Source organism: Balaenoptera acutorostrata, chromosome 12 (genome assembly GCF_949987535.1).
Source record: "Balaenoptera acutorostrata chromosome 12, mBalAcu1.1, whole genome shotgun sequence".
NCBI lineage: Eukaryota > Metazoa > Chordata > Mammalia > Artiodactyla > Balaenopteridae > Balaenoptera > Balaenoptera acutorostrata.
The window spans coordinates 70,021,396-70,048,275 of NC_080075.1; the positions used below are offsets into that span (position 1 = coordinate 70,021,396).

The 26,880-nt window shown below is 48.7% G+C and overlaps 1 protein-coding gene across 1 annotated transcript; it reads right to left on the reverse strand.

Annotated features, from left to right (window-relative positions):
• Window positions 1–391: 391 nt before the first annotated feature.
• Window positions 392–26,447, reverse strand: LBH (LBH regulator of WNT signaling pathway). The gene is made up of 3 exons (XM_057558203.1): window positions 26,203–26,447; window positions 23,512–23,614; window positions 392–3,042 (listed from the first exon to the last, which is right to left on the reverse strand). The coding sequence occupies exons 1-3, from the start codon at window positions 26,226–26,228 to the stop codon at window positions 2,854–2,856; spliced, it is 318 nt and encodes a 105-aa protein (XP_057414186.1). The 5' UTR covers window positions 26,229–26,447; the 3' UTR covers window positions 392–2,853.
• Between the last annotated feature and the right edge of the window lie 433 nt (window positions 26,448–26,880).

The following is a 26,880-nucleotide window of genomic DNA, read 5'->3' on the forward strand; positions in this document are numbered from 1 at the left end:
TAAATAAAATTAAAAAAAAAACCCAACAACCACCATGGCTGTGTGTTAAAATCTAGGTGATTCTAAAAAATGCTAATGCCTGGACCTCACCCCAGACCAACTGAAATGCAACTCTGTGGGGGTAGGATCCAGGTATTTGTATTTTTTTAAAGCTCTCTTGGTGACTCTGACGCACGTCCAGAGTTAGAACCGCTAGCATAGAAGAAAAAAGCTGCTTTCATTCAACCAGCTGATAAAAACCATGGATGGGCTCACCCAAGAAGGGCCAGAAGGTGAGATATGTAAGGACCCTCACATGGGGCTCCACTGAACTCAGCCTCCTGCAAGAGTAGCTCCTGTGCTTTGTCTGTTCCAATGGAGCAGCAAGAAAGAAAGAAACCAGACCAGCGTGGAAAGCATTTTCAAACTTTATTTACAACTGTCACAGTGACAAAAAGTAGTTTGGAAAAAAAAATGCTAGTTTCTCCCTGAGCCTCAAAAAAGAACAGATAGAAGTTACAGGAGGTTCATCTTACAACAGGCATTTTTACTGAAATACTAGGGGGTTTTTTGTTTTGTTTTGTTTTGTTTCAATAGCATCAGTTAGAAATACACACAAGTTACTTAAAAAAAAAAAAAAAAAGAGGAGGCCAGACAGGAGCTCAGCCACTTGTCCAAGAGCAGCTGGGTCGCCCCAAGAGGCTCGCCGCTGAGGGTCCTGACTTAAGCTGTCAGCCCCTGGCCAGCTCAGACTCCACGTGACCGTACAAAGGGGTCTAGCGACCGGCAAAACTAATAAACCACCCCCATAAACACACATATACACAAAGTAGATTTGTTATGCAGTTTACAAGCATGTTCCCATCAGACGGCAAGACCAGGACAGATGATACAGGGGAGCAGATGAGAGGGGGACACAGAAACATGGGATTTTCAAAGGCAAGACCCCATCCACACAGGGAGGCACGGGATGAGAGCTGCAGCTGCGGGGGTGTGAGGGTAACTGGGAAAGGCTCCCTGCAGCGAAAACAGAAGGAGAGGGAGAGCGGGAGCGAGGAGCCCCCTCGCAGGGCAGGCTGCAGGCCTCTCCCACTTGCTCGAGGTGCTGGAGGAAGTTATTGCCATCGGTGTGTGCAACACAAGCAGACAACACGGAGGTTGGGGGCAGAGGGGTGAGGGGGTGAGCGTTGGCTTCCCAGGACCAAGTCCTGCTGATGTGACAACAGCACACGCTGGTCCTCCTGCACCAGCGTTCTCCAGAGCCACACTAACCTTGAGGTATTAAGTACAACTCTACATGCATGTCCCAACTGGGATCAAGCTGGACTGACTGCAGCCCTGAGGAGACATGGTGGGTGCCTCCGTTGGCGGAGTTCAGCCCCAGGGAGGGTCTTGAGCTCACCTCTTGGCTGCACAGTCCTGCTCTGAGATAGAGATGGTCTGAAGGGCTTGTCCTGCAATCTTTGCAGCTCCAGATGGTTCTTAACTATGATGAGAAGCTCTAAGTCCAAGCTAGCCTTCTCTTGCAACTTGCCCTTGCAGGGGTCAGGTGGGAGGTGAGGAGGAATGACGCTCCCTCACCGCACTGTCCTCCCCCCTGCATCCAGGAACACCGCGGAAGAAGCCCAAGATCTCATGACACCCTTCAGTTTCAAATTCAATCCCCAGGCTGCCGCATGAGAGCCCGTCACTGCCATCCTATAACTCCTAGGCCCTGCCGGCTCTCAGGACCTGCGTTAAAGCTCACTTCCCCAGCCAGAAACAGAAAAAGCCTCCTCCATGCGCCACTCAGCTCCCACCGGAAAAAGAGGCCAAAATCCCACGTGGGAATGGGTGCTGTGCCCAGCCAGGCTGGCTGGAATCTGCGGCAGGGCTGGCAGCCACCCAGCCTGACCGCTGTGCCAGGGCTGGGAGGGTGGAGATGAGGAGGAGGAAGGGCCAGCCTGGGGGAGCCCACCACTCTGTGCCTCTGCCCAAAGGGAGAGCAAGTCTGGGGGGAGCAGGTGGGGATGGACCTTGGTGTCCAAGCATCTACATCGGCCCTCCAACAAGGGTGGGAAGGGCTCTCGCTACTCCCAGAAGGGTTGGGGGGCAAAAAGGATAAATCAGGGGAGCGCTCAACATTGCGGCCTCTTTAAAAACCTCCAGATTACAGGGGCATGCGCACCTGCTAGGGCCTGAGGGGAGGGTCTGGAGAAGGAAACGGGAGGCGTTCCTGGCATCGGCATCACCTCCAGCTGGCTTTGCAGGTAGTCAGCCTCCACTGCTCTCCTCTGCCTGCCTCCCCATTACAGACCAACACACCTGAAACAAAAACAAAGGCTGGCAGTGGGCAAAACTAGAGAGAGATGAAGACTTTGTTGTCTGATGTCCCAGCAGCCAGAGCGAATGCTTGCTGGGTAGGTACTTCCTGGCTGCACTTCTCTGCTCAATGTTTTCTTTAAAATGTGTCTTTTCTCTTTCATCTCCTGTTTGTTTTCTTGCCCCAGACGTTCCTTGCTAGCTTTGCACATCCTCCCATCCCACCCCACCCCCAGAGCCCACTGGAATCCCACGGCTGCCCCCAGCCTGCTTGAGTTCAGATAAAGATCTCCAAGACGCCCACCTCCCCGCACCCCCCAACCCCTGCTCTAAGCAGCTTCCTTTCTCAAAGGTCTGGCGTGTTGTCGCAGAGGGCTCCGCCGCCCGACATCTCAAAAAAGGAAAAGAAAAGAAAAGAAAACCAACTCAGTGATTTGCAGGTGCAAAACGGAAGCCATCATCTGACTTTTTCAGAACTATTGTGGCTCATGCTCTCCTTCCATGGTAGCGGGAAAGAACACAGTTCGGGTACAGATGCTGTCTGGTGTGACCCTGTGGGAGCTGGCGTGGACCCTACTGTTCCTTGTCTTCGTTCGGTGTCTCTTCACAGTTGTCCTGCTCATCCTCCTGGACCAAGAACTCCTCTGGGGGCCACCGGAGCTCCCCGCTCTCTACCTCCCCCTCTGTGGGCTCCACCACGATGGAGGGCAGACGGTCCTTCAGTTTGCAGCAGCGGTCGAAGTCTGACGGGTCAGGGAAGATCTGAAATAGAAGCGGAGAACCCCATCATGTACACGTGCAGGACCGAGCCCCCGCTATACACCAGGGACCGTGCTACGCCCTTGGGATACTGGGGATCAGCAGGTGGGATACTGCAGAGCATCAGGCAGGAGCCAGGGAACAAACTCTGGGGCAACAAAGGAAACCCAGACTAATCCTGAAGCTGAAAGTTTTCATGGCAGTGCCACCAAATTTGTGTTTGTACTTTTTGGTTTTGTTTTCAGATAAAAGAACTCAAAATCATGTCCACAGTAAGTCACATCTCCATTTGCAGCAAGCATTTTACTCTAGAAGTACAATGCATACAACAGGTGCCATGACATTAAATTCCTCCCAGGATAATTATTGGCACCTACCAGGTACTTTACATATGTAATTTGGACCCAACACAGTCAGGCAGAAACATACGTGCTGCTCACGCCACCTGAAAGAATCCCAGGAGATTCCTGGAGAAGGAGGTTGCCCAAACCATTCAGCCTGGAAACGAGCAGTGGTAGAATGGGATCAAACCCAGGTCTGTTTGACTCCCAAGTCCGTGGCCAATACCACGTGCCCCTCAAGGAGAAGGGTTCTGATCTCGCTGTAGCTGTAAAGTCAAAGTCAAATCAGGGTTGAAGGCATGGCCCCAGACGCAGGCACGTGGGAACATAATCCCAGGCTATTTTTTCACCTGTAAACAACACCTGGCTCCTTGACGGCTCTACACCTGAAAGAGTCTACTTCTCTTTCCAGAGTCCTGTCAACGAGGTTCCTTTTTCTGATGCCTACTGTGTGTCCTGACCAGAGCTGGGAGAAACCCCAAACCAGGCTATAAAATCCAGGCTCTGCGGATTCCCTTTGCGCACACTGCCCTGTGACTACAGCTGACCCAATTCTTTGCCCAGCAGCTTAAGTACTTAATCCGATGGGCTGCTGGCCTCTTGCCACACACAGCCCTCAGGGACACGCCAGAGAGACGGAGAGAGGAGACTGTCTGGGACGCTGGGGCTCACAGAATCACACGGCACCTGCAAGGCCATCTCCTCCAACCTCTCCATTTGATAGATAAGGAAACTGAGGCCCAGAGGGGTCAGGAGACTTGCTCAGGGTCACACAGCTCGTTAATGGCAAAAGAAAGGAAAGTAGACCCTGGAGGGGGTGGAGACACACATTTGAAGAGGTCCCAGGGGTTCCCCGTGCCTGGCTCTGTTCCTTGGAGGTAGTAGAAGTGCTCTCCTAGAAACTCAGGCCTTCCCAACTTCTGGGGTGTTACGAGGGTACCCAATCTTACTGCACCTAGCCCCAAGCTGTGCTGTCCCCGTCAAGTCCCTGACCATGGGGCTTCCGGGAATCAGGGGCCTCAACACAACCTCCCCAATCCCTGCAGACGAGTGATTATTAACCATTTACCCAATAAAGCCCTATTGCTGGGGGATTAAGTCTTAAGCCAGCTGCACAACCAGGCATCATTAAAGACTTAACGAGGCTTATAAACAGTATCGTAATGGCGGCCAGGAGGAAAACAAGGCAGGGAGGGGCTAGGCTAGTGGGGTGAAGGGAGGCACGGGGAAAGATGACGCCCCCCTGTGGGCTTTCTCTTCCTGACGCAGCCAGCCCTGCAGGTCTGCCCCTGGCCTGGGCTCTGCGCACAGACCCACATGCCGAGCAGGGAGAAGGTCAAGTGGCTTACTTGGGCCCCTCCTCACTTCTCTTCTGGGGAGCTGGAGCCCCCTGCTGTGGGTGAGGACACAGGTGCCCTTCCGAGCACAACATTTGGGCATGAGTGAGGGGAACCCCACGAGTGGAAAGTATGCTACAGTTTACAAAGCTTTTTCAGATGTCACCTCCGGTAGGCCTCACCTCCCCACCCCTCCCCCGCTGCCCAGGAGCAGAGAGACCCTGGGGCTCTGAGGGTCACAAGTAAGAGCCAGGATTCAAACCTCGATCTCCTGTCTTCAGCACCTGTGCCTTTTGAACGATGAATGGACGCCACTGGGTCAACATGCCCACTTCACAGAAAACTGACCAGGGAGGGTGGGCAAGACCCTAGGCTTTAATGGCCCATTTGGCAGTTCAGGCCCCAGGATGACCATCTGGGCAGCTAGGTCCAGAAGATGAGCTGCCCAGTCCAAACAGTTGTTCTAAATCTTCAAGGACAGAGCTGCGAAATAGCAAGAGGGGATGGACACCTGGCCCAAGACAGCCCTGGGCCCCTGCCTCTACCCTCTGGCCTCAAGCCCAGGGCTGGGCCTACGCTGTGACTCCCTGGCTGAGAGGTGGCGCCGGCTCCTAAGTATGACCGCCCACGCTGAGGAAGAGCCAGAGAGACAGGCAGCAGCAAGGCCAGCAGAAGGAGGAAGAGGACACCAAGGGTGGAGGGCATATGACTTTGTTCTAAGCTGGGAATGTGTCTTCAACTAAAAGTAGGGGGAAGAGTGTTCAAATAAGGATGCTGCTGATGACGGAAGATATGCCAGGCACATTTGCTGAGCAGAATCTCAGTCTCCACAATAATCCTCTGAAGTATGCAGTGGTGTGATCACTATTTATAGATGAGGAAACTGAAGCACAGAGAGGGCAAGTGACTTACTCAAGGCCACAGAGCTAGGAAGCGGCTGAACGGGGACCCAAACTCAGACCCACAGGACTTCGAATGAGGCGCTCATTTGACAACACATAGCGTCAAGCCACATCAACCTTGACATCACTTGTACAACCCTAACCAAGACCTGTCAAACGCCCGGGCCTCAGTTTCTCTTTTTAAGAAGTGAAGTGGCCTTCTGATCTCACTAGGTGGGTGCAAATCCTGGGCAAATACAGAGACGATAAAATGCTTTGAAGACGTATGCTAAATTCAAATTGGAATGTCCTCTTTGGAGCAGTTTCAACAGGGCTACGAGAGCAGTCTCCAACAGCAGTTTCAAACTCCAAGCAAGAGGCAGCAATACTAACACAGTAATTAAAATAACTCCAAACAATGCCTTTCATACCGGGAGCCACACAATTAAGTCTTTTAAGTCCTTGGGGGAAGTCTGAGCATTGAACTTCTGATACTGCTTACTTGCCAGAGAACTTTGCTCCCTGAATTGCTCAAAGCAGGCGCCATGGAAAAAAAAACTTTTTTTTCTTTTACAAAGCCTGTTAATTACATTTTAAAAAATCACTATAATAATCTAACCCTCCCATCAGAGATTATATTGTATTATCAGATAATACCAATTTATGCCTCTGAAAATTGTAGCTCTCTCCAAAGACAAACAAAACGCACCCAGAACCAAACAGCTTCTCATTTCCTCACATCCAGACAGAAAGCCTTGCAAAGCAAAGCTGAGTATTTTGCCAGTACAATCTTATCTCTGACAGCTGCCTAAGAGGCTGACCCCAAGGAGGTCAAGATTTTTCCACTAAGTCATGCTTTTTAATCATCTAGGCAGCAGAAAAATGAGAGGTTGCAACGGCAATTTGACGGGGTGGGGAAGGCAGTGGAAAAAAGGACTCAAGTCAGACTTGCCAAGCACATGACAGGTAGAGTTGGGGCAGCAGGCCAGCCCGGCATGCTGTTTGCCTGCAGGAACTGGCCAGGAATAAAGCACTGCCCCTGTTCCAAAAAGAAACTGCTTCTGGTTAAACCTCTTACCCCAAAGCGCCCCTTCTGCTTGGACTGGAGAAGGGGGAAAAAATCCTTTTCGTTTCTCTCTGAAGCAAAAGGCTCCTCTCTAAGGTGTCCAGAAAGGAAGATGGGGAGGCTCTGAGAGGCATTTCCCACCCTCACCCTCCAGGGCAGGACAGATCACGAAGCATCCCTCCCAGCTGTGATTCTCTCAGCCCTGCCCCTTCCTCTGTCCACCAACACTGGACTCCACGACCAGCTGTTACACTCGGCTGCCAGGGCTGATGGCTTGGATGAAACTAATAGACACCAAGTTCCCTCCTTTGCAAATGACATCTTGGAGATCACATGCACCAAGAACATCCCGGGTCCCGCATGTCCCACTGTGGGGAACAGCAGGCATTCAAACTTGGTCATGGTCAATTTTATAGGGGACACTTCTTCAAAGGCATCCTTTGCCAGGTGGCCTCCAATCCCAACAGGATCTGACATTTTGGGAACTCAAATGAGTTCACTCAAAAGGTCAAAGGAGGGGCTTCCCTGGTGGCACAGTGGTTTTAAGAATACACCTGCCAATGCAGGGGACACAGGTTCGAGCCCTGGTCCGGGAAGATCCCACAAGCTGCGGAGCAACTAAGCCCGTGTGCCACAACTACTGAGCCGGTGCTCTAGAGCTCGCGAGCCACAACTACTGAGCCCATGTGCCACAACTACTGAAGTCCGCGTGCCTAGAGTCTAGGCTCCGCAACAAGAGAAGCCACAGCAATGAGAAGCCCACATATTGCAACAAAGAGTAGCCCCCGCTCACCGCAACTAAAGAAAGCCCACATGCAGCAAGGAAGACCCAACGCAGCCAAAACTAAATAAACAAAATAAATTTTAAAAAAAAAGGTCAAAGGAGCTTTAGGACCTTCTAAGAAGAAACGGTCTGTGAGATGTAGTTTGGATGCCAATATACCCGAATTTCTGCCTGTAGATCAGAGCTGTCCAACAGAACTTTCCGCAATAATGGAAATATTTTCTATCTGCACTGTCCAATGGTAAACACCAGCCACATGTGTCTCTTAAGCACTTGAGGCTAAAATTTTTAATTCCCTTTCATTTTTATTAATATAAATTTATATGAAATATGTAAAGTTAATATAAATTGAAATAGCTACACAAATAAATAGATAAATATGAGGACACTGAAAGCAGGACTGTCCAGGAAAGCTCAGGATGTTTGGCTAATAGACCGACATGAGAGGCCTCAGAGCAGAGAAGTCTGGGGTTGAAGGTGAGCTCCTGGAGATGAGGAATTAGTCAGCAGGCTTTTGTTGAAAGTATAAAAGTCGCCAGTCAGTCGGCTCCCGTTTCACCCACGGAGGGGAACTGAAAGGTAATACCAGGGCTCCAAAGGCCCGAAATTTGGGGGCCTAGCTATCGACTGTCTGCCTCTAAGCCAGGTGACCTAAACCTGACTGCCTCTGGGGTGGGAGAGGAGAGAGATGCCTGGCACCTAGGATGGAAAATGTGAGCGACTCTGGTTGGAGCAGCCCTCCCCTGTGTGCATGCATCCCTCAGCCATCAACCCTGACAAACAACCCGAGCTGGCCACAAAGAAGGTGGAGGGCTCGGCAAAGAGCTGAGATATGCTAATAGGGAAAGCGGACACCAGCAGGTAGAGGAGATGAAAGGTGGTTAACTAGATACAAAGGGCTAATTACCAGTTCTGCAAGCTGAGACCCAGGGAGCTTGGCCATCCTGCTCCTCTTTGCTGGGGTGGAACAGAGGAAAGAGGCATGCTGGGGTGGGGGGGAGAGGGCAGGTGGGACAGAGGGCCTGCGATGAATAACCAGGTGGCTCTCCAAGGCCCCAAGAGGGATCTGCCTCAGCATCCAAAACCACACAGTGTGTCTCTCCCCTCTCTGGTTCCAGAGGAGGGGGTAGAAATCGACCTCAAACCTGTGATGGAAAATCACCACTCCCGCAGGTAGACCAGGAGTCTGAAAGATCTGGCTTTTCCCTTGTCCCCATGCCTTATTATCTCTATGACTGGGGTCAAATCGTTTTAACTTCTCTGAGCCTCAGCTGCCTCCTGAGTAAAATGAGGAAGGAATTTCCACTCTACAGTATTGTTGAAAGGATTACATGATGCTTCAGGTTGAATGCCAGCACGGAACCCAACAGGTTCAAAGATGGGGACGCCCATCGCCCTCCTTTCCTCATTTATAAATTGGGATTACTACTAATTCCCATCTTATAGGGCTTTGGAGAGAATTAAATACAGGTATGTCTGAACATGTTCTATAAACTTTAAATTCCTAATGATGGTTCTTATTAGGTAAAGCGGGGGTCCCCAGGGAGCATTTACAGTAAGGCACTGGAACGTCTGTAGCTGTGGCTTGGGACAGGAGGAAATCAGCAGCACTCCTGGGCTTGTGCTCACAAAGTCTAGGCCAGGTTCTTTGGACAAATGGTTCATCACTTCCCCTACAGTACCTCTCTCTTTTCCCAGGGCATGGGTTAGGCCAGCTGGAATGGAAGCCACTGCCTTGTCCAGATCCTGGCCTTTCAGTGGAAGCCCCTGCGGCGTTAAGTCTCCCCATTACGCATCCCCCCTCCTTCCCCCAGCCTACTCTAGGGGCCTGCCGCCTGGGTTTCTTATTTTTCCTGGAGAATAACAATGGATTGGCCTTGTGTGTTTATTCGTTCCTAGGAAGGGCTGGTTTATAACAATGGGCAGATCTCTACCAGCATCCTGCTCTGCCAAAGGCCGAGTGAATGAGGGACAGCTAATTCAAAAGAAAAGTACACCCTGCTTTTTGTCCCCTAACAATACGTGAAGGCAAGAAATATGTTCTTTGAAATCCTTGCCTCCTGCTATTTTATCATCATCATTATTATTTGCATTTTATTGACTTTTCAAAGTGAAATGTGGCGGCAAGAACAGAAAGAATTATAGCAAAGGGGCAGAGTGGCTACTGCCTGGACTCAGGGGATGGGGAAGAACATTCTCCCATCTCCACTCGGATGCTAATGACCTCATTCTCCATCCCTGAGACTCACGTCACTCAAATCTCCCCTGGACTGGGGTTACAGACTATCCACCTCACCCTCTCCTACACTCCTCTGGTGTCTCTAATCCTACAGGAGACTTGAGCAGAGATTTGGGGCTTTATAACAACTGTTATCTCCTTCCTTTGGATTAAAGATGCTTAAGCCTCCAGCGTTGAAACTTAAAAGAAAAGGAAATCCTCTGGATAAACACCATCTTTCATAAACATCTCTCCAACACACACCCATCCTGCAAGTTAGGAGTTCCAAATTCCAATTAATTAGCACTAATTGCTGCAGATAATTCGGGCCCAGCGAGCTGATGGGGCTTTTGTAATGTTACAGAACATCTCTCAAAGTTCTCCAGGGTGGTAAGAAAACACTGCAGCTATCTGGCATAGGATGATTTCAAACACCCCCATCCAAATATCCCCCCTGACTATCTCGTAATTGCCCTTTGAAAAGAAGACATGCTTCCCAGTCATCTCTGGGCCTTGGGGGATGGCATCTCTCTCTCTCTCTCTTGCTGGTGTCACCCAGGTGTCCCACAGCCACACACCCTCTCTCAGAAAGCCCAGACTGACAGGGCTGCCATTTCCAACCATTCCCTCATTCTTTGTTTTGGAGACAAATATCTTGAACATTTAGCCTGGTCCCATAGCCTCCCATTCTCTTCTTGTCTGGGGTTCCCCTACTATATGGCTTCCAAAACCATCGCTGGATGGAAACCACTCTCAAGTCTCTGAGGACTTGCTTACAGCCCAGTCCCAGGGCCCTGCTTGGCCTTCAGTCACCACGACCTCTGCAGCACACTACCAGGCCAGCCTGCTTCAAGATTTACGCTCTCTCCTGATTCTCATGACCCTACTCAGGTTCACCTGACCTGTCTAACCCCACCTTCCCTGTGCCCTCCCTGGACTTGGTGTCACCCTAGGCTTTTCTCTGGACTCAGGCAGCTTCCTGGCTTCCACTGTCCATCTTAGGCTGAGGATTCCCCAATCCACGGCTTCACTGCCCTTTCCACCATCTGTGAAAGTCTCCACTTGGATGACATCCATCACCTCCAACTCACCTTTTCCCAAAGTGAGGTCATCAGCTAGTTTGTATCTTTCTTTAAGTTAAAAACTTTTTTTCCCCTCTCCAACAGGAAGCCTTGCTTGATAGTAGGTCCAGTAAAAGAGGCCTGGAGATTATAGTTGATCGCAACTGAAGTATTGATGTGAAAACATTGAAGCAAACAGGGCTATGTTCCTAGAGGTCCGCTAATCTCATGGAGGCCATCTACACCATCTGCGCTAACAGGGAGGTGATGCCCAGCTGGCGTCTGATCAGACACATTCTGTTCAGTCTAGAGCAGTGGTTCTCAAAGCTTAATTCCTGAGCTCCTTTCAGGGACAGGGTGTCCATGGAGTTAAAATATTTTCTTAGTAATACTAAGATGTTATTTGCCGTTTTTCCTGTGTTGATACTTGCACTAATGGTATAAAAAGCAACGGTGGGTGAATTTGCTGGCACTTGAGCAAGAATTAATGATGGCGGCAGCAGCAAACTGTGCTGGTAGTCATTGTATTCTTCACCACCTCCCACTCGCAATTAAAAAAAAAAACTTCATGTCCTTGATGAAGCAGTAAAGATTAATTTTTATTAAATATTGACTGTTAAGTACATGTTGTTTTAATATACTCTGTGATGAAATGCAAAGTCGGCATACAACACTTCTGGTGCACATCAGAGCACAATGGTTGTCTCGCAGAAAAGCATTTATGGGATTGAGTTGCGAGCTGAACTAGCCGCTTTTTCCATGGGACACCATTTTTAGTTGAAAGAATGACTGACCAATAACCATGGTTATTCAGACTTGGGTATTTGGCAGACCTGAACCTGATATTTCAAAGAAAATGAGCCTGATATTTCAAAGAAAATGAGCCTGATGTTTCAAAGAAAATGACTGATGGTATTTGTTACCAATGATAAAAACTGAGGTCTCAAGCAAAAATTAGAATTTTGGAAAACTTGTATCAGCCACCATAATCTTGACAGTTTCCTATCAGTTGAAGAATTTCTGATGAGACCAGTGGAGATATTAACTAATGTGATTTTTTTGACATTATGTAACAAAATGTGTTAACTTTGGAAGATCTGCATAACTCAGCGAACCCATATTTTCCAAATGATCAGTACAGCATGTTATGAAACCAAGCATGGGTAAAAGATACGTTCAAAGTGCAAGATAGGCTAATGAATTTTAATGTAAGAGTACAGAAAGTTCATTGATAAGGTTTCAGATTCCACATTACCACTAACCTTTAAGAAACTACCACTTACTGAGTTTTGCCAAAATACCAAAGAAAAATATATGAAAAGGCTACTAAAATATTTCTCCCTTTTCTAAGTACATATCTGCATAGGCCAGATTTTCTTCATGTACTTCAACCAACACCGATCACAACAGATAGGGAGCAGAAGCAGATGTGAGACTCTAGCTGTCTTCTATTAAGCCAAATATCAAACAGAGTTGCAAAAATGTGAAACCTTTCTTTGTGCTGAACTTTTTTGTGTGTTTTGGAAAATATATTTATTTTTATTAAAAATCATTACTTATATTAACATGCAATGGTTTTATTGTCATTTTAAAGGAATTAATAAATAATAAAAATTTTAAACTGTTTTAATATCAAAAGATATAACCCACACAAACAAATATCTCTAGGGGTCCTAAATAATTTTTTAAAAAGTAAAAGGGACTGAGATTTAAAAATTTGAGAGCCAATGGCCTGGAGAAAAAATACCTTCACAAAGATGACTCCATAAGTCAAGGTTTCAGGATAATATGTTTTAAAACTGGAAAAGATTTGAGGGGAACATAAGAGGTACCTTCAAATATTTAAAAGGGTGACATGAAGTCTAAGAGAGAGCAGATTTTTTTAACTCCAGGGGGCCTATCTAAGATCAGATGGAGGATTTCACCGCATTATACAACTTCTAACAAAAATGATAGAATCAACTCTCTCCATTACAGATGGGGAAGGCAAGGCCCAAAGAGATGCTGGGAGTCGCCTGAAATGACATAGACAGTAGCAAAGCCAAGATTAGAAACCAGTTATCCAGATTCATACTCCATAATCCCGCTGCGCTGAAAGGTTCTGAGCTCCGTATCACTGGCAGTGTCCAAAGAACACGTAAGTGACCCAATGCCATGCTACTGTAGAGTGCATTCCCACATCTGATAGAGACTGGCCCAGTCTCAAAGGTACCCTCCCACTCTGCGATGCTACAGTATCTCGGTTTTGATCCCAGGGAAAATATCTATATCCACGATCTCCAAACTTGGAGACTGAAAGAATCTTGAAAGAATTTTGAAAGAATTGAAAGAATTTTGAAAAACTGTCTCCTTTCACACCTTTTAAAACCAACACCTAAAACTTCTGCTATATTATAAATATTACCATTTTAAAATAAACTTTTATGCCACTCTTTTAAATAAGTACTCAATGGCTTATAAACACCATAGCAATTTGATATCTACCATCACCTATTTTAAAAACTCATAAACAAGCTCGTAAGTCAAATCTTATTCCTTTCTCTACTTGAAAATGTATTTCCATTCTACTGCTCCGTAGAATTTTATCTTAATGTATTTTCATGTTTGAAAGTTTTTAGTCATTAGCTTTTTTCATACTTCTCTGCAATAAAAAGATGTATTTGTGGGGCTTCCCTGGTGGTGCAGTGGTTGAGAATCTGCCTGCCAATGCAGGGGACACGGGTTCGAGCCCTGGTCTGGGAAGATCCCACATGCCGAGGAGCAACTAGGCCCGTGAGCCACAATTACTGAGCCTGCGCGTCTGGAGCCTGTGCTCCACAACAAGAGAGGCCGCGATAGTGAGAGGCCCGCGCACCGCGATGAAGAGTGGCCCCCACTTGCCGCAACTAGAGAAAGCCCTAGCACAGAAACGAGGACCCAACACAGCCATAAATAAAATAAATAAATAAATAAATAAATAAATAAATAGATGTATTTGTAAATTGGCTTTTAATGTTTTTACTTACGTCCCATGACCCTAAGGCTTGTTAGTTAAAAAAATAAAATTCTTGATTCGCTTATTGCAGCTATTAGTATATAAGTAATCAATAAACATACCACAAATAATTATTAAACACAAAGGTAATTTTTCACTGGTGGGATTTATGAAGCTTCTTAGACAGTAACATTTTTAAATGGTCCACTTGTTCAATTCTCCTACGGTTTCTATACCCTGGGAAGGCACCTTAAAAGATTCACGTAGGTGAGAAGCAGGTCCTCTTACAAAGGGGGTGGAGGGCAATTTGATAGGAAAGGTAGGAAAAGAAAACTGGTGAAGCCTGTCTTCAGGAAACGCAATTTTAGAAAAGCAACAGAAGGAAGCCAAAGACGTGGAAATTGATTTCTCCAAAATGCTCTCTGCTGTCGTATCCCTTGAAAGTTTCTGTGAACCTCAGGGGCAGCTGTCCTCTGGTTTTAACACGTTGTTAAAACATGAAGGGGTGTATACATAGAACCTGCTTAAGAAGTAATTTGGCATTAAAACCTCCAATATTAGGGTACCAAGGAAAACAGCCAAGAACGTTTCTGATATGGCTTTAACTGCTATATCCAAGGGGGCAAATGACCAAAGAAATACAGAAGTCATAATTTAGTATTAGCTTATCTTTAAGAATGCTTCCGTCCAAGAGGACAGATTCAACTCTCGAAGAAAAAAAATTCCTTCATGGTAACAACAGTGACGCCAGCCACAGGAAGTCAGGCACCACCATGGTTACGCTTTCCCGTCCACATACACACTATGGCTCAATTATATTTTTTCTTTACGCACTTGTTTAATAAAACATTTAAAAAAAAATAAAATTCTGTAACTACATAAATGGAAAAGTAGTATTACTTGTCATAGGTAATAACCATAAAATGCACTAACATTTTCAAAGTTTGTCTGTGCAACACCTAAATTAACTTTGTAAACCACCAGGCATATGTGGACTCTACTGGAACATTGGCCTAGGCTGTTTACCTGTTGCAAAGAACCTGGAGCCTTGCAGTGGTATTGGGTGGAAGGCCCTTGAACACTGGCCCAAGACTTCCATTATGTTCAGATCTACTTCTAAGAGCCCAGTTTATCCCTGATTCCAGGGGAGCAATATTTCTAAACCATGACCATTCCATGAGCTAGACCTGGAAACCCAGGAAAACCAAGATGGTTCAGGGGACTAAACGTGCCTCTGTTCAACCTTCGTGGGTATCCAAGCCAAGGCAACTACCCTGGTCTTCCTCAAGGTCACACGGTGCTCCAACGTCATTAACAGAATAAAGGAGATAAGTAGGGGAATTGCCAACTCATATACATTTGTAATCCACAGAGCATGTCAACATACCCACTATGGGACAAGAATGTCGCTGGCTAATTTGCAATGCCGGCTAAATGGCGCCTAAACATCATTAACTGTTATCATCTCTGCTCTAAATAAGCAATTAACAAACTAGGGGAAGATGTACAACATCTCCCAAACACTTTAAAGTAACCAAACACCTTTCTGACTCTCTCCACAAAGCTCCTCCATCATCCCATTGGTATAGATTTTACAACCCTGAGATTCTATTTGCTAGAGCTTTCAATGCTGGGAGCTTATACTATGATAAACTCTTTTATTTGTCTTCTGTTATTAAGGTAATATATAATCAAGAGGCTTAATGATGTTGAATCTCTTTGATTCAGCAATTCTACTTCCAGGAATTTATTCTGAGGAAACAAATCAGACCTGAGCAGAGATTTGCGTAAAATGATATTCAAAGCAGTGTTCTCTGTAAGAACAAAATATGCCACAACCTAAATATTCAGCAATAAGCGGTACATGACAAAATGAAATGCCATTTTACAAAGAAAACCAAATGACAGGAACATAGTCACAATATTATACGAAGTGAAAAAAGATTCACTCTGGCACATACAGTTTTACCTCAATTTTATTTTAATTAAAATGCATATAAAATACTGGAAGTAAACATACCAAAATATTTCAGTGATAGGAATATGGGCATTTAAAATTTCCTTTGTACTTCTCTGTATTTTCCTAAATTTCTAAAAGTAATTAATAATCACCTTCAATTATAACACACACACACACACATGCACACACACTCTCTTACACCTTTTGACTCAGAAATTCTATTCCTAAGACTCTAAGGAAATAGTATAAACTGTGGACAAAGATTTATATATAAAATTATATATAAATTATCAAATTATTTATAAGAGAAAAATATATACAATTTAAAAATAATTCAACAATTGGAGAATGGTGAAAATATCACGTTGTAACTTTATAACATTGTACAGTTATTAAAATGCTGGCTTTGAAGCATTTTTAAGATAAATTGTGGGCTTCCCTGGTGGTGCAGTGGTTAAGAATCCGTCTGCCAATGCAGGGGACACGGGTTCGAGCCCTGGTCCAGGAACATCCCACATGCCGCGGAACAACTAAGCCCGTGTGCTGCAACTACTGAGACCGCGCTCTACAGCCCGCGAACCAGAACTACTGAGCCCCTGTGCCACAACTACTGAAGCCCGCGTGCCTAGAGCCCGTGCTCTGCAACAAGAGAAGCCACCACAATGAGAAGCCCCCGCACCGCAACGAAGAGTAGCCCCCGCTCACCGCACCTAGAGAAAAGCCCGTGCACAGCAACAAAGACCCAACTCAGCCAAAAATAAAAATAAATAGAATAAATTAAAAATAAATAGAATAAATTAATTTATAAAAAAAAGATAAGTTGTGATGATGTGATGCTGATGACTAACATACCATTAAGTAAAAAAGCAGAACACAACCCTGTGTGATCTTGGCCATATAAAAATATAAGTTCCATGGAAAAGATGCTAAAATGTTAACAGTCGCGATTTATGCATGGTGAGATTATGGTGACTGGAAAAAAAAGTTTAAAGAAGAAAATAAAAATTCCATAATGGGCCTATGTTACTTTAAAAATTTGAAAAGTAAGCATGAGAATAATAAAATACATACTTTGCCAGTGAAAATATGAAATTACTCAAAAAAGGGGAAGGAAAAGAAAATTTTCCTGTAATTACAGCACTCTGATCTAAAACAACTGCTATTAACATTCTGCTGTCTGCCCTTTTGGTCATGTGTGTGTGTGTGTGTGTGTGCACGTGTGTGTGAGTTCATGTAAGTGCATGCGAGTGTGTGTGTGTGTGTGTGTGTGTGTGTGTGTGTGTGTGTGCCTCTGTAGGCATCTCAGGCTCTGTCCCATGGGGATCAGCGGCTGAGCCTGGGGCTGCCCACACACCTCGGGCTAATGCTCACCTGCTGATAAATTAGAACTGACACATAGGGCTGTGTCTGGAGAAAATGGTTAGGAATTTGGGAAAACCAAGGATGCTCTCAAATCCAGGGTGGACATGTGTTTCAAGCTCTACAAAGTAAAGACAGGAGATGAATTCAAGGTATACTAATTAATTCTGCCTGGGAACCACCTTCAGGTTCAAGTTAGGAGAAAGTCAGACCTAGAGACCAACCGCCCCTGGACTGAGGTTTGTGACTTCCCTCCTTGCTCTGGGCAGTTCTCCTTTGGATGAGAGATCTGGAACCTTCCTTCCCATTGGCTCCAGTACAATTACTGGCCAAGTTGCAAGTAGTCGATGTCGCTTCAGCTAAATGCTTGGGTGCCTCTTCTATACAGTTTACCTAAAAGGGGCTTCTGACAGTGTAAGGCAATTAATTCTAGCAGTGAGGGGACTGAGGGACCTCCCAAACTTCCCTTGAGGTCAAAGAAGGCTGGAGAAACTTTTGGCAAATATTAATTTTTTTCTAAGATAGGTCTGTGCAACGAGGGGCCCTCCCCCAGTCAAGGAGTGGGGAGCAGACACAGGAGTTGATTGACTGATCAAGAACCCTCCTGAGCTGGGCTCCGGGACGAGGGAAGGGCAGGTGGCGAGGCGAGAGACAGCCAAGGGGGGAGCAGGGTCTATGAGACTGCAAAGGAACGAAGCCCCGGCAACTCTGGGCCCCGTGTGAATGAGGGCCTGTCTTCATCCTCCGAGGATTATTTCAGGACTCAGGCCTGAGAGATCATTTCAGGACATTCACTAGACACCCAGGAATAGCTCTTGGCTCCAGTCACAAGATACGCCACCCAAACTCATCCATTTCCCTAATGGTACAATCCTCCTCTCTATCCAACCTGGGAGACTGGGTCACCATAGAGAAAATGCTGACTCTATAAAAACCCACGCCGTGGGATAGCCAAGGTGGAGGGATAATTCTCAGTTCAGGAAAGGGAGAGAGGAAGGGTCCAATCAATCATACAGCATCCATTAAGCAACTATTTGCAGGACACTGTGCCCGGCATTGTGGGAACAAAGAGCCGTCTAAGACACAGACCCTGGGTCTGGAGAGGGATGAACACACCACCGCTTGAGAGGCCTCAGGCCTAACACAGGCCCTTTGAGAGAAGGCCGGGTTGTATGGCTCCAGTGTGTGTCACGTTGGCTAGGGAAGTGAAGCAAGCTTGTTCTCTCCCTGGCAGTGCTACAGACTCACTGCTGTGACCACAGTGTGTGTGTTGGGGAGGAACCCCATGGGAACAATTCCAGCCCTCTGCAGGCCCTCACCCAGGGGCATTCCAAAACACTGAACACCATGTTTGTGTCAGGGCCTTGGGCACTGAAGGGAGGTGCTGGATCCCTCATACAAAGTAGACGTGACCTGAAACTGACGTGACCTGGGCACTGACTCAAAAATAGACAGCACGTTCAGACACAGGCCCAACGCCACCCAAAGAAATGAACTCCTTGTGCTTCTGAACCTTGTGGCCCTAACTGCCTGTTTGCCTCACGTTCTTATGAATTGTACCCAAGCAGGGAGCAGGGTGGACAGGGTAGGGATAGGAAAAAGAAAACTCCCTGGGATTCCAGGAGCATGCCGTGTCCATGGGGGGACATCTCCTGCCAAGTGCTTTGGAATTTTAGCTTTATGTCTCTTCAGGGACAATTGAGGCTTTTTAAGTCTGATGTGAAAGATGTTTTCCTGGTGACCATGGGACTTCTGTGCACCTGCCCAGCTGGGCCTCCAAAACTCTTGAGAACATGTGGGGTACCACAGCTGGGAGTAACCAACGAGACAAGGGCACCAGGAGGAGGAGACAAAGGGAGGTGATGGCTTATGCCTGGAGGGGCCTTGTGAGCGGGGGTTAGGGGGAGGCGGAACAGAGACACGCGCAAGAACCCCAGCCCATCGCTGATTTCAACACCTGCATTTACACGGGTGGGAGCAAGGAGAGCCAGCCTCGGGGGTCTCATAAAGAAAGGCTCAGTGGAGAGGTGAGTGAAGAGAAAGTGTTTCTGAACTGCTACCTGACTCTAGAGGTTCAACTGAGACTGTTCTTTGAGAGAGGAGTTGCTGCTTCTGATAAAGAGCGAGGAGGGAGAGATAAAGGAGTCGTCTATTGTTGGGCCTTGGAGATGGAAGAAGCAGAGAGTTCCTGTCTGGGGAGGAGCTATTCTCAGCCAGCACAGTGCATTAGACCTGTCCTAATGCAGAGCTAAAAGCGAGGCTCAGACTGCAGGAAGCAAACGTCAGGGCTGTGGCAGGAGAAGGTCACCCGCCACTGTCCCTCCTCCCTATCCTATAAAACGCCAGGATATCCCTCCCTCCTGTCTTGGGAAACGCAGGGGAAGATGCAGGGAAGCTCTTAGGGAAGGCCCAGAACACGGGGCACTGCGGTACATGTAGAATTAGCGCCTCTGGCTTCCAGCGCATCCTCCCTGGCTCCCCTCATCTGACTGGCACATGGACGTCAAATGGTAGGAGTATGAGACCAAGAACAGCAAGAGGAATACAAAAGGTGACCAGGGAGGGGTATGTATGCTGATCAGAGAGGAATTTAAAGGGCCTTGGGAAGGATAAAAGTTATCAGATCTTGGTCCAGTTGCTTTAAACGGGACAGTCTTAAGTGAACACTGAAGAGCCATATCTCTGTCTAGAACTTAGCAAGGGGGATAGAACTGCAAAAGCCTCAGCAAACTGTGCTGGGGGAAGCTAGGCAGCAAGGCCAGAATGCACAGCCCTTGGGTGGTGGCAGCATCAGTGTCCACAGGCAAATGCCCAGGTCCCTCCTCCAGGCCAACTCAGGCCCAGCACGGAAGGAGACCCAGTCAGAGAGGCATTCCGAAATGCCACATTCTTAGGGTCCCTGGACCTGGGATGGGGGAGCTGCAAGGCAGCCACTGATCTGCTCCCCTGAATCAGGGAAAGGAAGAAGGCATTAGGCGCAGACGTTCCCGTCCCAGGGGCCGGAGAACAGGAGGCTGACAGATGCAGTGTGGGGAGGGAGCTGCAGCCAGCAGGGGCAGAAATGTCCTCATGGAGACCCTCCCACTCAGCCCTGTGAGCTGGCCGCCACTCCCATCCCGCCCAACATGTCCTCGACTTTCTAGTAACCATTTACTCACCCACCCCGCGGGGTGTCATAATTCATGCCAAGTGAGAGAGCGGCCGTGCACTGCACATACTGAATTGACTCTCCAAGTAAATGTTAAAGACAAAACAAGGCACCGGCTCTGTGGATTTTTACACTTGCTAACTCCCTGAGCACAAGAGATGGGCTTACCCGAATCTTTCAGGAGATAAAAAGACATCTGTCTGAGCCTGAGGAGGCCCTTTAAAAATTCTAAGGCAGAAGTGAAGGTGGGCAGCTTCAGAACCAAGAGACTCAATTTAACTGAAAGCACCACCATCCACTTAGCACCTGCTCTGTGGAGGCCCAGAGCCAGCAGGCACCTTGGGTTGGGGAGGGCTGCAGGAGGGGTGATGGCTGATGGGCACAAAGAGGGAATAAGTCATCCCCTGCCCTCGGACACATGGGCAGGAAGAAGGTCAGGCAGGACCACGGCAGCATCATTTAAGCACAAGTGCCACAGGTGCTGGAGAAGAAGGAGGTCACATCTGGGGCAGAGAAATCAGGAAAGCTTCCTTCTGGGTAGGTCTGGAAGGTGGGGGAACAACTGATAAATTCCACCGTGCCTATTTATTTTATGACCTTGTTTCAAGGTCAAACCACAAGTCTGAGATTCTATTTCAACTGCCAAGTTGGGATTGATGTCTCCTTCCCACTTTTAGTTCCTTGGAAAAGCAGGTCACAGTAAAAGCCATGTACTATTATTACCCTCAGGAGGAATGCCAAGAACAGAGTTCAAAGATCTCCTGCCCCCAGAGCCAAGCCTAGCCTGAGCATGTACAATGGACAGGCTCCAGCCAAGTGCAGCCCCAGCCAATCCCCAGAGCTCTGGTGGGAATGTGTTTAATTGGATGGCACTGGCTTTGAGTGGGCCCAGAAAATACCGGTCTCATGACAATTGGCAGACCAGTTGGCTGCACAGCCCTGCGCCTGGCTGAAACAGGGGCAAACCAAGGGGTATCTGAAGGTTCAACAAAATTAGAGATGGAAGTGTCCTCTCAGAGCCTCTTTCAAGGCCCAGCCCCAGTCTGACCTCCTTCTCCCAAGCCTTTAGATTGCCATGCATCCCTGGATTGACAGTAGCTTTCGTATTGCTCCACCAGATGGCCTGTGTTCCAGTTATGTACATACTAGTTTCCCACGTGAGCCCTGGACCCTTCCTACAATGCCCAGTATAGCATGTTACATATAGCAAGTGTCCAATAAATACTGCTTGCTTGACGATAACCACCTCTCCCCTTTCTCTTCACCAGGCAACCAGAAGACCTTTCTGAAATCTTGTGACAGAGTGCTCTGAAGTTCCAGGTAAGATATTTTGGAACTGTGCAGTAGTCCCCACTCAGGTAGCAGGGCAGATTTCCTGAGAGGCTGTGAAAACTGGGCCCTAAGTCTAGCACCACAAAGGAAGATTTGAGGGCCCTTTTCTTAGGCAGCATCGAGTTATCTTAGGAACCCAGAGGCGATTTTCTTTTCCTCCTGCCATGGCAACCCCAGTTCAGCTGTCCTCACCCAGCACTGCAGCCCCTTCCCGGGTCATCACCTGCTCTTGCCCTCAGATCCAGCGGAATGACCCGAAGGTCAAGAAAACTGCCCTGTAGGACCTGGCCCTTTATCCTGGAACACGTTCAAAAGGAGAATATCAAAAAGCACACACAGACATACTGATGACTGTGTCTGGAAAGGTTTTGTGATGGAAATCTAAAACCCAGAACTGAAAAAACAAAAAAGCAAAACAAAACAAAAAACACCTCACCTGTAACCACAAAGAGATTCAGTCTGATTCAGTGGCTTGGAAACTGGTATCCAAAAACACCCCAGCTGGTAGGTGAGGAAACTTCTACCCTCCCACAGGCTGTGGGGCTTTCAATTGTCTCTCTCAGGCCCACTCTGAGGGTGGAAGGTACAAAACCAACCAGGAAAGGGTATTTCCCCCCCCTCCCTCTGAATCCCCTCAGGCTACCTGAATACTTATTTCCAGCCAGCAAAAGGGGCTTGGCCATTCTGACACACAACAAAGGGGCCTTCTCTAACCTCCCAAGTGTGTCTGAGATGACTCTTGCTGTCACCTGCCAAATTACCTTACCCAACCTCAGCTTTCATCTCAGCTCTCTTTGATCACCCCCCCTCCATCACACCCACCCAGCTTTCTATTTTCTCTTCCTTCACAAAACAAATGCCCCTGGAATGGTTCTAAGGCAGAGCAAGTCTAGATTCTAGCCAAGAGCCAACCCCAAGGCACAGACACATGATACATCAGAAAAGCAAGGTTTTGGAGTTCGAGACCCAAGTCATCCACTCAGTCTGACCCTGTTTCCTCATCTGTGAAACAGAACAGTAATTCCCATCTCAGTGCCCACAGTCAAGAGTGAATGAGTAACATTTGTAAAGTGCATGGCCCATAGCCACATTCAGTTAATATCTGCTGAATGAGCCCATCACACTTCATTCATCTTCCCCGGCCAGCCATCCTACACAATTTCCCTAGCTCCGAGATCTTCCCTTAAGAACAGACTCTTTCCTCCCCTGAAGGTAATAACGTAGGCACTCTTCTTGGAAATCTGAAAACAGTTCACTGCCTCGGCGCTATCTGGAGGTCTCTGCAGCGGGCTGTGGGCAGTGGAAAGCGAATGGCAGGCCAGAAAGAGCACTGGGCTGAGAATCTGAAGGTGTTACTTAGGCCACTTTTTTGGTCCTTTATATATTCTGGATCCACCACACAGCATAACCTCTATGCTGGATCCTGGCAATAACATCCCTGAGAGAGCTACCCTTCTGGGAAAGGTCTCTTCAACTCTAAGTAGTTTGAACATTAACCCTGTTGGAATCAGTTGGTCAACCATCAACCAGAGGAAGAAAGCAGCATTTGACACAGCAATGCCTCCACCAGACTACCCTTCCCCATAAGCTGCCCCTCACAGCAATGTTGCTACTGCCCAAGGCTTGGGTGGGGAGGGAAGTTCTGATCTGAACTGACTGCACATTATCACTTCCCCCTTTGCCACCATGAAGGGGAGAGTCCACAGCAGCCAGGATGACTAATTAATAACATCAGCTCATGCTTTCTGAACGCTTACTGCCTCTCAGGTACTGTGAATGCCTTATCCATGTCATCTCATCATGTTGAGTCTTCACCACAATTCTGTGAAGTAAGGACTATTGTTGCCCCATTTTACAGATGAAGAAACCGAGGGTTACTGGCATTAGGGGACTTTCTCAAGGGCGCATAGCTCTTACAAATAGCACTGGGACACAGAACCAAGTCTGCCTCCAGCCCCAGCAAAAGACACTAGGCTCTAAGGAACCAGAAGGAAGCCAGTACTGAACTTACCTGATAGGAAAGGCCATCCTTTCGGGGGTTGAGGCCAATTTCCTCCATGGATGGGGTGTTCATCATCACCTCAGTCATCTCGGCCGATCTCAGATAGTCAGGGCTGCCAAGAAACCCAGAGCAAAAGTCAACAAACACACGCACTTTCACATGCCTACTCTCGGTGCCTTCTGCTGTTAAATTAGAGGACTGCCTGGAAGCAGGATGAGAGGTGTTCAAAACAGAACTCGCTGAAAAACGAGCTCATGCACCGAGGAAGCACCTTACAAGCCTAGAGCATCAGGGCTCTCAACCTCCACCAACAAAGCCCATTGTCTGAAAACCGCTCTGGCAAACCTCCTCTTCCCTCCTCTCCTGTACTAGTCCCTACTGGCACAGAGCGACTCTGGATTTTCTTTTAAGTGACAGAACTAGAAAAAAAAAAAAAACCAGTAAGTAGCTGAGGACGTCTATCTATATTAAAACCAATTCAACCCGTCTCTAGGGGAACTGAATATTATTATTATATAATGATAACAGGTCAACCTCAGAGAAACCAAGTTAAATAATGCTGCCTTCCTAAATTTCTCTCTCTCTGGTGTTCCTTTTTGCAAAATGCCCCACTTAAAGCCCCAAGGGGTCAGCTTTCTGAAAGCTTCACATCTGCCATCCAACCTCCTTCTCTAGCCCCAGCCACAGCAGCTGCAAGCTCACAGCTTGAAAAACATCCCCTGGATTAAAAGCCTTAAGGATGCCCGGACTCTGACTGCAAAGGAAATTTCCAGAGGGGCCAAGCTGGCCCACCAATGGCTGACATGTGAAAGTGCTTTGTACTCTGTAAGCAGGATACAAATGTTCCATTATCCTCACACAAGCCATGGGCACGTACAGGGTCCCAAATGTGTAATGCCAAATAGCACATACCAAAGTCAGTGTACTCCCTACACAACAGCCAATATTTTCACCATCATGCCTTTACACGTGGTTAAAAAAAAAAAAAAATGTAGGGTAGGCCTTTGAAAGACAGTATCTAAGGAAACAGGGGTACCAAACTCTTCTTCATTTTACAGCTACTACATAGAGTAGAAATGCCACAGGATTTGGAAACAGAAGCAATAGGTTCTGGTCCAAGCTATGCCACTCAAGTGCTGTGATCTTGAACAGGTCATATAACCTCTCTCAGCTGCAGGTGCACTGTTAGTCTGTTACCATGATGCTAATAATGCATATCTCACAGTTTTGGTAAAGGACTAATCTCTGGGGGGGGGGGAAGCATTGCAAACTATGAAATGCTAATCAACTGTAAAGTAATACCAAACCTTAATCTCTCAGGCGACAATAACCCTGATGAGTCTTAACACCCATCTTGGCAAGTTTTGAGTGGCCAGGGGCACACAGCCTCCAGTGGCCTTCCAAGTCTCACCCATGTGGTACCCGGAGGTGGGAGGGAAGGAGCGCTCAGAGGAGAGAGGTACGCAAGCCTCCGGGGTGAGGAAATTTTTACTTTGTTTTGAGAGTTCAGTCTCCTTTCTAAACAGAGACAGGCTGGGTTGGGGGAGGGGAGACTAAAAGAAGATGCTAAGCTTCCGGGCAAGTTTAAGGTCAGGAGCCAGGACTCCAAAGTCAGTTTCCCCCTGGGTTATGGAGAGGCTACTGCCCACCCCCAAAGTAATGGGCCAGAAGAGCGCCCACCGGGCTCTCGCCAGGCTCTTAGCCTGGTGTCCGGGCGTTCGCTCCTCGCTCCCGGCTGTGGCGCGGGGCCGAAAAGTTGAAGCAAGAAGCATGAACTTTCCGGTTTCTGAGCTGAGCAGGACTGCGCGAAGCTGGAGCCTGCGGGGCCGGGCTCTCCGCGCCCGCACCTGGGAGCGAGCTCCAGGCCGCCAGCGCTCGCCCCGCGACAGCTCTTCCTCTTCCCCAGCGCAGGAAGGAAGCGGCAGCCGGTGCGCAAGTCCCAGCGGCCGGGGGCCTCGCTCTTCAACGAGGCGGGCGCCCGGGGCGCATCCCTCCCAGTCCCGATCCCGGGTCGGGTGCAAACCTCCGCCTCCCCCCACCCGGCCCGGGCTCCTTCCCGGCGGGCCCGGTGAGGGCGGCTCCTCCCCAGCCCGGGCCCCCATAAAGGCGCGTCGGGTTTAGGGGCTATGGAGAGAAAAGGGATCGAGAGGGTGCAGCGAGGGACTGTGCTGCTGCCTGTGGCTTCAGTCGGGTTACGTGTGGGGAGAGCGTTTTCCCTCACCCCTCGGAGCTCTGCAAACGCCGCCGCTGCACCAGCTCAGCCCCGCTGCCGCCGGCCTCGACGCCAAGACTTGCATGCAAACAAAAAGGAAAAGGGGAGGGGCCCGGGGAGAGCAGGAGCCCCCTACGCCAGGCAGGGCGCGCGCCTCCTGCAGCCCTCCGCAAAGGGGCTTTTATTAGCCGGGTTCAGCCGTGACCCCTGGTTCTCCCCCGACCCCACTACGGCCGTACACACACCCTCCCAGCCGTCACTTAAGTGAGGGCTTCGAGTTCACTTCCTTTGTCTGGATGCTCTCAGCGCCACCTCCCCACCCCCACCTTTGCAACCTTGACGTTGACTCCTGCACTGGCTTGGGCGGCGGGTTAGTGCCCGGCGCCCGCGCCGCCCGCTGCCCTCGCACCGAGCAGGCACGAGCAGGCGCCCGGACCCCGTAGCCACGGGCGCGAGACGGATGCCCGCCGAGGGCGCAGGATACTCACCAGTGAATGGGGAAATATACAGACATGAAGTCCTAGGGGAGCCTGACCCACGCCCTTGTGATTTAAACACGGTCACTGCGTCTCGGGTAAGGATGTCACGGGCGCAGACAGGCGCGGCAGGCTGCCGAGTGTGGGCACTGGGCGTTCGCCGGTCCGCCTCCCGGAGACAGCCCCACTGCCAGCAGCGTCGGCAAAGCAGTCGGAGCTCTCGGTTCTCCACCGAGCTCGCGGCCCCACAAAGAGCCCAGGAAGCCGTATTTATAGGGGCGGGGGCGGGGCTCGGCTCCGGGAGGCCCCGCCCCCCCTCGCCCACTCCTGGAATAACGTCACCAAAATCATGAATGGCTTCGGCGCTCGCAGCTCCCGCTGGCGGCGGCTCGGGGGCGCGCTCGGCTCTGCTCCCCGAGGGCAGTGGTTTGCTGCAGCTTCTAGCCCGGCCCCCACCCCACGACTCACACACGCAAACACGCGCGTGGCCATGCGCGCGCGCACACAAACGCACGCAAGGGGACCGGAGTTCAATGTCAACGCTACTTCAGACCTACAATCCCGCGGGCGTTGGCGCCCCGCGCCTCTCTCCCTGCACACACCTCCGGGGCCGGGGTGGGGGGACTTGGGGGCAGAGGACCGTGGTGTGAGGAGGGCGCCGGGACCCGCTCCGGACGTGACCGCTTGGCG

Bases quoted from the DNA above. Each gene is read 5' to 3' on its own strand.
- LBH (XM_057558203.1), bottom strand. From the start codon at position 26,228: ATGTCTGTATATTTCCCCATTCACTG. The intron at 23,615-26,202 runs GTGAGTATCCTG...GTTTCTTGGCAG, and splicing joins GTATATTTCCCCATTCACTG to CCCTGACTATCTGAGATCGG. The intron at 3,043-23,511 runs GTAAGTTCAGTA...CTTCTATTTCAG, and splicing joins AGGATGGCCTTTCCTATCAG to ATCTTCCCTGACCCGTCAGA.